This window comes from Musa acuminata, chromosome BXJ2-1 (assembly GCF_036884655.1).
Source record: "Musa acuminata AAA Group cultivar baxijiao chromosome BXJ2-1, Cavendish_Baxijiao_AAA, whole genome shotgun sequence".
Lineage (NCBI taxonomy): Eukaryota > Viridiplantae > Streptophyta > Magnoliopsida > Zingiberales > Musaceae > Musa > Musa acuminata.
Window position 1 is genome coordinate 9,739,153 of NC_088338.1, and position 12,721 is coordinate 9,751,873.

The 12,721-nt window shown below is 38.5% G+C and overlaps 1 protein-coding gene across 2 annotated transcripts; it reads right to left on the reverse strand.

Annotated features, from left to right (window-relative positions):
• Positions 1 to 1,473: 1,473 nt before the first annotated feature.
• Positions 1,474 to 12,465, reverse strand: LOC135598854 (nicotinamide adenine dinucleotide transporter 1, chloroplastic-like). 2 transcript variants are annotated; one of them, XM_065093255.1, is made up of 9 exons: positions 12,373 to 12,465; positions 12,150 to 12,245; positions 8,125 to 8,231; positions 3,762 to 3,804; positions 3,459 to 3,571; positions 2,978 to 3,072; positions 2,778 to 2,866; positions 2,603 to 2,697; positions 1,474 to 2,233 (listed from the first exon to the last, which is right to left on the reverse strand). In XM_065093255.1, the coding sequence occupies exons 1-9, from the start codon at positions 12,440 to 12,442 to the stop codon at positions 2,012 to 2,014; spliced, it is 930 nt and encodes a 309-aa protein (XP_064949327.1). In that variant the 5' UTR covers positions 12,443 to 12,465; the 3' UTR covers positions 1,474 to 2,011. The 2 variants fall into 2 exon arrangements, with proteins under 2 accessions (XP_064949327.1, XP_064949326.1); XM_065093254.1 differs by having other exon boundaries at positions 2,778 to 3,072.
• Positions 12,466 to 12,721: the final 256 nt, after the last annotated feature.

The window sequence follows — 12,721 nt, forward strand, 5'->3', positions numbered from 1 at the left end:
TTGAAGACGATGTTTTGGCTTCTTAGCTACCAAACTTGATTGTCTTTCACAATTGGAATTGGAATCCTTTTGTTTACCTTCTTATTTGATGTTTGATAGGTATGAATTGACCTCTTGCATCAACAAAACATATCGAGTTGGTACTTTTGAATGTCATGTATGGTCTCTTTGTTTCTATTTTTCTCATACGGTGTCGTTATAAATATCTCTCATCATTACTTATCTCTGTAGCCTCTATCATACCACGAGGTATCGCCATTGTGTCACGCCAATTGTTGAGCCCTCCCCATGCATCATCATTATCGACCTTAACAAAGGGGAAGGTGGCGACCATGGTGGAGCTTCTTAATCGTAGTGTAAACAACGGAGGAGAGTTATACTCCGCCAGCCTAAATGATGTGGAGAGTAGGTTGTTATTCTCATCGTCACCAACCTCTCATGATGTGCTTTGCTCCCATGAACAAGTGGCAACGAGGGGTAGAACCATGTAATAGAAATAGGGTGAAAGTGATAGACGAAAGCGATGGAAAGCGACTGAGCGAACGTCAATGCATGGGCGTTCGGTGCCTAGTGTGTGGAGATCGAGAGTGAGCAAACGACGATGGAGCCCATGAAGAAGAAGAAGCATGTCACTATCCACCTTGGCCAATTCATAGCCAATTGGGTGGAGGCATGCATGTCAAGACGATGGGGCCTTGCGACGGGGTGGATGCAATCATGGCCAGATAAAAGATGAAAATAGAAGATATGAGACACCATATGGGAAAGATGAAAAAGACTAATTGGTGTTTTGTCTCTCATAAATTATTTAAAATTCCTATTTGGTGTTTTATCTCTCATTTTCCTTAAACAGCATAACAATATTATTGCAATAAGGTTAAATTTAATAGGAGAGACTAATTGCTGACTGAACAAACTGCACCATGAAAGGGATCTATCTATTCACGACCTGCCTCTTGAGATGGGAGAAGCTTTAGATTAATCCACTGCTGGTGGTGTTGGATCAGATCGGATGGTAGTCAAACTCTGGAGTCTTCTTGGGCACGCATGGCCTAGTGCAGTGTCTGACCTTGGAAAAGTCAAACTTGGGTAGAAAGGGTTTCGATTTGATATTTTAGACTGATAACAGTATGTTTTTCTTTTGTCGGCTTCTCTGACCTGTGTTGACTTTAGCCGATTGGGCTAGAGTTGCAGTGGATCCCATTCCCTAAACATTGGAGCAAATATAGATTCCAGCAGTTACAATACAGACTTCAAAGATCAAAAGCAATTGCGAGTAAATAGGTGCTCCCTACCGAGTAAAGGTGTAAGACTAAACCAAGGTGGATATTATATACTTTCTCAAGATGAGGAATAGAAGGCAAGACAGGCAGGAGATGGTGGTGCAGCATATGAAATAAATATCCTCCCCTGATAACATAAACATTTTTCACGCACAGAGAGAGAGAGCATCAACATTCCACTCACACACGATAGAAGATAGGGCATTTGTCTGAATTATTCTTCTCAGGTGTCGGCATTCTACAATGCTTGGAAAGCCTGATTTGACCAATGTAATGCATAAACAAACCCCATCCTAGGTAAAGAATGTCATCTGCATCACAAAAGACAAAACAATGTATGGAGCGGTTACCACACGCCTGCGGTAGCGTGCTGACTGTGGCATATGCAAGGATATACAACATGTTTGTCAACCTACGACCGAGAAAGAAAGAAAGTTCAAAACATGCTTTCAAGCTCGAGATGCCTATGCTCGATGAAAAAGTAAGCCAAAATAATCACATGTTTCTGGGATACAGAAAGCCTTTTTTATTACTCCATGAGCTACTTTGTGTACCTGCAATGGTCAGATAATTGAATTTATCCGACACGACCAAAGCCGCTGGTTTGAATGCTACTTGAATTCGTTTCAAATGAATGGTTACAATCTCTTTCCTCGATGCCTCTTCTCCCTTTTGTAAATCCAATCTGACTAGTGGATGTTTTGCTGACTTATTTTGTGTGCTTCTCGTCAGGTCCGAATAATTTGCAGCAGACGTCGATGAATCATCTCATAACTTGTAAATGTAATAACAGCAGCAGGGGTAGTTTTGAGCAAGTTTGTGGCATAGCCACGGTAAAAGCCAGGAATGCCTTCTTTCTGGTACACCTTTCTAATGCAATCCATTACACCAACATATTTATTAGTATTATTGTGTGCATGGCCTTGTTCTTGCAGCCTGGCCCGTATGACCTGGGAAAATTCCAGGATTGAGATACACAGAGAGAGAGAAAGAAGTTTAAAAAGATTAATTTATTTTTTTCCCTATTTTGCTATAATATATGACAATATGAAAACACAAAAAATAACAAAAAAGTCCTAGCCTCTTTGTTCTGAGATGAATCAATCCTAACAAATTTAAAAAATATGCTTTATGACTTATTATTCTAATATCATGTTTAAACTAAAATTAATCAGTTCGACATGATACAATGTAAAGTGTCTGGTGAGAACCATCCTCAGTTGAATTGAAGCACAGAAGCATATAAGCCTGCCCTAAGTATACAATACAGAATAAGAATCAAAGACTCAAATTGTAGAACAGGTGAACTAACTGCCTACCTCATGCGGATATGTCAATGTGGAGGCAATTATTTTAGATAATGAAGAAGCAGTAGCTACATTTCCTGGATTAAGCTTATCCACTGTAGTATTATCTGCGTACATATGTAGAAATCATTCAGTTGAATGTGGAGATTAACTTGTCAGATTGTAGCTCCATAGAGTTTCATATTACCTCGTCTTGCCAAGTAAGACTTTATCTGTTCATATGCTGGAAACTGGATAGCAACATGGCTAACCCCTGCTAAAGAAGGAAGAAGGCCACTACGTACCGAGTAATATGGCACACATAAACATACAAGATAAGATGCTACAAGGTTGAGAAGTAATATGAGTAGTATATTGTATTGCCTATGCATAATAAAGAATGCTGACCTGTATAGACCACGCCTGCCCTCTTCAAGTGCAATCCTTCTTAAAGCAGATAGCATGCTCTTATATGGCACCACTTCTGGTCTCATTCCTTGAGTCTACAGAAAATGTGAACAAGACAGGCAAACCATGGCCAACGTAATTATACTTTGTTTGCAACAATGGCAAAGTAAAATAAACTGAAGCGTAAAAAAAAATGAACAGAGGGACAAATGATGTAACCACTTATGGCAAAATTGAAAAAAGTTAATAAATTCAAACCATTTCATCGTAGGCAAACAAGTAAATGTAGTTGAATACTTGATCTATTCTACTGCTATATTATTTGTCTCAATCGAATGCTTTCAAAATATTATAGGAACCTACTAAAGCTTTACATCAAGTAGACCAGCGACTTCAAAAGGGGTTATTATGTACTGCAGTTTTCATTGATGGAATATCATATGTTTAAGAATTCCAACATGGATACCATAATTTTACATACTTGAAGTCTAGTTTTAACAACCCATAATGGATTGGTTGTAATAGCTGTTGCAGCTCCCGCACCTGAGGCAGCAAGCATATTTGCGCCTAATGGTAGCTCATTACTCTTATCCACTGCACATGCACAAATAGACAAGCAAAATCAGGTTTAACAACTTGTCATTGACCAAAAAGAAAAAGAAAGATTTATTGAGATTTTATACAATCAGCATGAAGAGGAACCACCAAATGTGTTTCAAAACTCATGAAAATAAATGATGATGAAACAATTCTTAAGGAAATTCTGGGGCAAAAGAAGACAAACCATGAAGTAGGCTTTTCAGCTGATTATAAACTGTAAAATACACCTGCAAATATGGTTGTCCATTGAATTAGCTATATACTTGTTCAGATTAGCATGTGCAAGTATACAAGAACATGATAGGTAACTTGTAGGATATGAATAACTCTAGGTATTTGTCCTTTTCAGCTTAGCTTCTTGGATTGAACTAAAATTGTCATAAAGATTGAACTGATATTGGGTCTTGATGGTCAAAAGTTAAACCAACAATAGGTATTGATGACAAAAAATGGTAAGCTTGATGCACGCGATTCCTACCAGTACAAGATCTGTGTTGGATTGACATATCCAACCCTACTCCCTGCAGAAAGAGATTGTTTTTTTTTTATGATTCAAAATCTAATTACTCGGATCTCAAAGTAGCAACCTTATTGTCACGAACGGTCGTCGCGCACCCACAACAACTCCATTCAACGAACCGTTCGTTGCTCACACCTACATGTACAGCTGCTTGACAGCATGTTTTCTCTTAGTTTTGGGTCATTTTGTTTGTAAAAATGTAAGTTCGAACAAGCTGCAGCGTTACAAAACGACCGCTCACCGAACCGAGCAAAACAGCCCCAAAACAGCCCAAAACAGCTCCGTTTTCGCGTGCCACGGGCTGATTTCTGCAATCTGCCTCCGCTCACCAAAACGTCAGCCATCTCAGCCCCTTTGAACCCCTCGGGTGGCATAGGGCTGGATGGGGCTTCGGTTATATACCGGGCGTTGAACTCTCTTTCGCAAGTTCGCACGTGGCCTTTACGGGACCTTGTTTTCGCGCCCGGGACCAGGTGAGCAGCTGTTTGTGGGCTTGCAGCTGTTCGTTCATCTTTCTAAAGCCTTGTTTTCTCCCTCTCCCTCTTTTCTCTTGTGCACGCAAGGTGCTCGCTGAATTGCTTGTAAAGCTTCCCCTTTTTGCGAGACTTCGGGACTTGTCCGTTGCTCGTTCTTTCGAACTAACCAACTTTCTCTTTTATAGGTCCTTCGGGACCTGCGAGAGGTTACAAGTGGGCTGATCCTTGCGGAGCAATATCGCAAGGGCGAAGCGCGACTTAGGCAACGCAAGCTAAGTTCACGTCTTTGCCACAAGGGTGACTCGCGATTTAGACAACGCAAGCTAAGTTCGCGTCTTTGGCCGCAAGGGTGCCTCACGCCTTAGGCAATTCCAGCTAAGGCCGTGACATTACGGTGATACCAAACTCATAATAAATACCATCCATTACCAGTGCAAAAAAGATAGACCTAAAACTGGTCTTTAATGCAAGCCCAGTGACAATAACTCACTAGAAACTCCCAACGCCCTAAGACTAGTTATTACTCCATATATTCTTTAGTCTTTACCACCACAATATAACTTTTTGGGTACCCCTTCTTTTCTACAATTCAACATATTAAATCTTTAGCAACTCCGTCATAGATATTTTTAAAATAAATAGAAATCATATTCAAGTCCTCTCTATATTTTTCTCCATTAGTTGCCTCAATAGATACCTATCTTATATGACAGTATGTCAGTATTTTAGACAAGGCTAGCATGATCTTCAAGTGTACATATCTCAATCATCAGTCAATCACCATCTCCTAAATTTTCAAAATATGGCTCACTAGTTTAACTTCCCTATAAATTAAAGCAACATCTAGCATAGAGCCCAAGCCTATCCTTTGGTACGGGGGACATGTATACATGAGGTGGATCATGTTAGTTACAAAGAATCTCATCCTTTATCTTGTAAGCACACTAAAATAATCATGCCATTTTACTCCTCGTAAAGCAAACATGAATTATGGCATTATCTAACACCCAATTGAGGAAACATGAATTGTCATACTACTCCAGGCTCGATAAAGCAATTTATATATTGGTACTAAGAAGCTTCTCCGATCATTATGCCTTCTTTTAGTGTATAAATTAAACTACCCCGAGCCTCAATGTAAAAGCCATCCTGACCTACAGTCATGCCTATTTTCATCATCTTCAAATCTTCCGTTCCTCATGTGTCTAAATTTCAATCTTATCACTATTTTCTGTTTCCCATGTCAAGTTATACAAAAGGTCCTCTCAAGAAATTCTCCATCTTCTGCTAATCTCAATGTTCTTAGTTAAGCATCATTCTTTACACATCTACTACTACCATACTTGATTCTTTATTAGTTTAGCGTCGTTCTTTATTCTTCCTTTTCCTAATTATACCATGCTTATAGATTTCTTTTTTTCCCACCTTTGATAACTAATATGTATCTTTTTCAACATCTTGTCAACACACTAAATATACATATCCTAGAATTATTCTCACATATAGAATAAACTATAAAGTGAAATCAAGTAAAAGTTTGAAAACCTAGTTATTAAAATGTACCAATATAAATAAATTATTCAGCTGGGATCTCCCTCTAAAGCCAAACTCTCAATTTCAATATTAAAGAGCTTAGACAATTTCACCTTTTACCAATAAACTAATATACAGAATTTTAAACATCAGGATGGTTTATTTTCCAGTTGTTAAATATATCATATTGCTTAGATAATTTAATCTTTATCCACCAAACCTACCATGGTTTTCTTATCAATCTTTTAATTGTACATATTTCAACAGTTTCTTTTCATTTTTAGCATATAACATTTGTTATCACTTACATGATTAAAAAATAAAGATACATATAATATGAAATCTAACATTATATAGCTACAACATGATTAGAAATGTTGTTTTCACTTTTTATTTTTTTTATTTTCAGCTTATTATAATTTTTAAAATTTTTACAAATTTAAACTATTTTCTTGGCTCAATTTGTTCCTACCAATCCAATTCAACCAATCCCGCCAATCTCCATCATATAACCTAGCTGATGTCGGCACTGATTCTGAAAACTATCTTTGAAACAAAATAGTATTTGTATTAAGTTTATTTAGTGTAAGCTAATAATCAAGTTTCTAATAAACCAAGCTTCCTCCGGTGGTTTTCCCGTAGTATACGTCATAAAGTTTTATCAAATGCAATATGAACCAGCTAACATAAATTGTGGCCCTTGCTTGGTGTGCGCCCTTTTCTGACTCCTTTTGTAAATTTTCATTTTTTTCTACATTCTAGCCTTTGACAATGATCAATTTTAACATTACGTTCAAGTATTTTGATAATGGGACAACAAGTCCTAAATTTCCAAAGGTCAGGATGATTCAGGCCAGGATCTTGATAACACTTCAACTAGTAAACTCAGGGCCCTGATAGCAAACATGTTATGGATTCTTTGGAATAATTGAAATAGCTGCATATTCTGCAGCCGTCATGCCCAGTCTATATTATCATGGTGCAAAAATGTTGCTTTTTCTGATGTGCATTGTTCCTTCATAAGTCAAAGGGATTCATTCTTAGACATGTGGACTTAGATTCTAAGAATCATCTAACACAGGTTCAACTTATTTTAGATTGTGATGCTTCTCTCAATTCTAACTGGCAGAATGCAGGAGTTAGTTTCATTTTCAAGAACTCACAAGTTTATCCAATAACTGCAGGGCACTGCTCTCATACTGTTGCTGGCAATCCAATAGCTGCAGGAATGTTGGACATTTTGCAATGGCATAAAGCAGGCTTTCAGGAGGGATTTCATAATCTCTAGCTTCAACATAGGTATAATACCAGTGCTTCAAATTCTTTTCTGAGCTAAAAACCCTCCATGGTCTTTGAAAGGCATTTTGAAACATTGTGAATGCTATAGCCATATTTACTGGCAGTAAACAACTGTAGCCCACAAACTTGCTAATTTTGCTATATTACACATGTTTTATATGTTGGAGAGAGACTCTCCCAAGATCATGTAAACTCGATGTAACTTGACAGAAATGATTTCCATTGAATGAGTGCTCTTATTGAAAAATGTGTATATCTCTATATAAAGATAGTGGTAAATGATGCCCCAACCCCTGCAGGGTCTGGCCAAGGTTGACAACTTGACGTAGGTGATCCCACCTCACGAGTCTATATTTCGATTAAATAACGTGACATGCATGTCAAAATCTAGCTACCTCACTGACGAACTGAGGCCAAACTCACTGGATATGTCTTCATTTTTTTCAAATATTATGTTAAGTGTCCAATTGCGCAGGATCAAGAAATAACAAATGTCCTTCATCCAATGTCAATCAAATATAGACTAATGAATCCAATAAAGCAATCACACCAAGCACTAAATGAACAAATTTATGCTTGAATTTCATGTAAAACTTCATACTATTTGTTCACAAATCCAATAAATTATATTATGATACAAGAAAAGTATAGTACTTTCGAACAACACGGCTAGTTAAAAGAAAGATGGCTGTGCAAATAAGTAAAAGGAAAGTTCTTACAGCCCAATTTGGAAGTAGTGCTGTAACAGTTGGAGTGAGACCACGATACAACCCACTTATGCCTTCGTTCCTTAGTATCTGTTTTAAGCTTGAAACGATGATATTGCCTATATTATTTGGAAAAGAATAAATATCAAGTCTTTGACAATTCTAGTCTGGAAAAAATTAGATCTAAGACCTCTTATATACATGATATGGATATAATTAGTATGAATAGAAGAACCTAATCGTTGTTTAAAAACTGAACTCCCGTATAAACTCACGAATAATAAAAACAGACTAGAAGTAAATCAAGTAATTATAATAAATCCACAAAGCTGTAAGGGCAAACAACAAAGCCATGAAAAAGACAATATTTGGTTCAAGATAGAGGATGGATGTGATTGATATCTGCACAAACAATCAAACAGGAGCGGAATAAGTGAAATGTCACCTCAAAATAAGGGTGACTATGAATATCAATAGGCAGTTCAAAATGTGAAGAACTAGGTGGCAAATCTATTGACAGGTGGAGTTGATTATTCTCGCTATTTCCTTCTTGTCTTGCTAATTCCATTTTTAATTTCAAAGTTTTATAAAATTCATGGTAGAATATAACCAAGTACTATGGTGACAAGACCAAAAACATGAATCATTACCGAGAATAAACTTTTTTATCCATCAATTCAAATTTTGAAGAGGACAATGTAGTTTCAAGCGAGACTTCCCATTCCAACCAGAAAACAGCTCTAATGGGCTCATTGTATCTTACAATAAGGTGCGGAGATCAAATTTCAACTTGGTCTCAGCCTTTTTGGACAAATCAATTTTAAAAACCAAGGGTAAACTCTGCAAGATAAGCTAGTTCCATCCCTAACAATCCTTCATCGGACAGTCTGCTCAACATTTCTAGGGTTTACACTGGCAGCTCTCCTCAAAATTTTGTCATTGCCTATCCATTGACATTGGCATCAGAAATGAAGCCAAAGGAGACGATGGGAGAATCAGCTCGTCCAGAATAATTTTTCTTTAAAATTTTATATGCCGATCAATTTCCTGTGAGCTTGGATTTTTTTTTTTTTTATTACATTCCAGCAGCACATTTGGTCAGCACTCATGTATAACCACTCCAACAAATGACAAACCCCCCACTCTCACCAATGCTTTTAAACCTTCAAATTATGATTTTATTTACCTCAACATATAATCTTTTAACCAAAAATTGTCTAAGTTATACATTCAAGTCAGTGTTTACAAAGACGCTGTTTTCACATTAATCAAGGATCGTGTACTTTTAATTGTTTGCAAAAATCCTGATCTTATTTAGGTACTGAGCCAAATATCTATTTAAATTCCTAGCATTTTACCATTGTTTAACAATATAGATTTTTAAAAGATATTAATATATTTTTGCCTCCAACGAAGACTTTTAAGGTTTTAAAAATTATATAACACTCACCTTTACAGCCAACTAAAAAATAAAATAAAACGAAATAACCTCATTAAAGGTAGAATAAATAACCAACTCTTATGCCCCAAGGGCCACATAGCACTCAAGCATAAAGTCAACAAAGAGAAAATGTGAATGAAAAGTTTTCTTTATTTGGTAATCATGTTTATCACATAAAGAGATACTATCCTAATAATTTAAATACATTCCTGATCCATTATTGTGCCCATAATTGGACTCTTGATTAGACTTAGAAGAAAGCTCTAGAGACACCAAAAGCATCTCCTAAAAATACTAAAGAAAATAAATTATAAAATCACTTTAAAATGAAAAGTACTAATCTACTCCTAAGGATCGTGTGAAGAATTTGGTTGGCCCTCTCCTTAGTTGACTCAACTATAAGAGGGTTAGTAAAGTCTTTTTCCACTCCTATTCTCACTATGACTAGCATGTCCTTTTCTATCTTCAGTTGGATAGGCAGCCTCTTCCACTACTCCAGAGCTATGTCAGAATCCTTTGACTGGTCATCTCTCCATCATGCTGGACTGTAACATGTACCTCAACAGACGAGGCTCCTTTGAGCTCAGTTTTGTTTGACGAAAATCATTAAAGGCTACACTAAGCTGTACAAAACCAACTCGTGCCTGGATAAACCCTTCTTTTAGCCTTTAAGATGACCAAGGACAGATTTGAGACTGATTAGGCCCTAGTCATGCCTAAGGTTGATATGGGCATGGTTCAAAGTCGGTTCAAAAGTTGATCCACACTGTTACATTATAAAATGTTCCACGCTAACAAAAGTTTCCAAAATAACAAACTTCATTATCTCATAATCTAATGCAAGCAGAAATTTTCTGAAACATGAATCATAATGATTTAATAACCATAGCAACCAAGCAACACCAGAATAGGACTCATTGGCAACAACATAACTCAAAATGAATACTTGTATGACTCTCCAAAATTTTTGCCAAAAATAAGGATAAATCATTTTATCCCAAGCTAATTAAATCTTGAGCAAGTGCATAATCTCTGAAGCATTAATTTGAATCTACCCTATGTCACGTGTGCTCCTGCATCAGATGAAGAAAAGGATCCAGAGAACACGAAACAACTTTCCTTGCATCATAACATCAATAAGCAGCCAAATGGTTCAGACTAAAAGTAACTATCAGGAAATCTTAATGCTGGGTCCAGTGGAGACTCTGACCAACCAACCAGCTTCTGTATCTTATATGTATTAAAGTACACTACAAATACTCTCCAATTCTTTTTTTAGGCAGCTGGAGATTCATTGTCTATAATGAAGCAAATAGCAATCATTTGATCCATGGTTCCTAGTTGCCCGCAAGGCAAGATCTGAGCACCTTGATTTAGGCTTGGGTTGACGATTTTAATCAGGCACGATCCAAGCACGAGCCTCAAACCATGTGATGAGCGGCTCAGGTGAGTGCCTGAACCCAATCAGGCCGATTCAAACCTGAACGGACCCAATCCATGTTGGATTAAGAAATCAAGCCTGATCTAAAACAAAACACACAAAACCCTCGAAACCTAATCCTTGCGAGCAACACCATCGGCGGTGCTCATCTTTGTGCATGCAAGGTGGTCGACGATGATCCCCCTCCCTACTCGTGCAACACAATTGACAATTGGAAGGCGGCCCTCCGATGGTGCATCCCATCTTGCTAGAGAAGGTACCTCCTATTTTCTCTCTCCCAACAATGCACCTCCCCCTCCTGCTGCCACACCCCCCATGTTCTCCCTTGACAACCCCCTTCTCTCTCTTCTCCCAACAAAGCAATCGTGCCTCTTCTTCCCTCGGCATCACCCTCCTCAGCACTGACAACCCCTCTTTCCTGCCTCCTCCTGTGCTTCTTTCTCTCCCTAACAACCATCAGTCTTTATATTGGTGCCTCGCTTGGCTCGGGCGAGTACCTAGCACTTCAGACGTTTTGGAGCCTTGGTGCCTTTTAGCGCCTAACACCTTTTACAACACTGATCTGATCTAGACCACACATTCTCTTTCTAAGGAAATTGTTAATCAAACAAGCATGCAGAACATCTGTTTGATCCTATACAACCATAAGATGTTGTTCATTTACAAATTTCTTTCATTACATTCTCCTAAAATTTCAAACCTTTAAAGCGTATTTCTTGGTTCACTGTGTAACATACATTGTTTGCACGTGCTACTTAACTAAATTTTAGAAACCGCTAATTACATGTTCAACAGATCAACCAAACTAATCAAAACCTAAGGTCGGTTTTAGTTTTCCATCGGACGTTTTATGTGTGTTTCAACAGTATCAAAGTAGCAAACAAGAAATAACAAGGAATTCTGCAACTAGTCCAATTCTTGAACACTTCAAACTTTATGAGCAGTCTCAGTTCATCTCCCTATATTGCCAAGCAAGTGATTAACTCTTAACTTTCGGTAGTTCTTGATGCTTGTAATGAGTTCTCATTTCAAACCCCACTTAGCAACATAAAACAATAGAAATGGAAAATTCGATGATTAGAAAGAAAAGCTCAAACATATACTGTCAAGACTAGCGCAAAGCCGAGGGTCATAAGGTAGGGGACGCGAGCGTACGGCGGGAAGAGGAGGGGGACATCTCAGGCAGGCCGTGGACCTGAAGCCGCGTCTTGATCACGTCCAGCGGGCAGACGAAGGTCGCCGCGATCGCCCCTGCATCCACCGCCACCGCATCCCAACGGCCGCGTGCCGATCAAGAAAGCAAGAGAGAGAGAGTAGTGAGAGAGACAACAACGTCAAGAACCACGGCAAGAATCAAGAAATCGCAGGGACGACTTGCCTGCGGAGGCGCCGGCGAGGGCGTCGCAGAGGATCTCCCGCGCGGTCTTGCTGTCGGATCTCCCGGCCATCCCCGTCACCCCTTTCTCTTTCCTATTCCTTCCCCCTCCCCCCTCCCCCCCCGCTCTTTAAAGGGTTTATTCTGTCGATGAGGAAGCCCGACGCCAACCCGAGCCCCCGAAAGCTACCTGCTGATCATTGGACATAAAGTGGGCCAACTATGGGTCCCAACTTAAACTAAGCAAAACTGGTTGAGAAAAGGTACGTTCGATGTTCAAAAGGGCGCCATAACGTTCTTACCCATCCAACGTGGATATTCGCATAGATGTGATGGCCATAAATAAATAAAT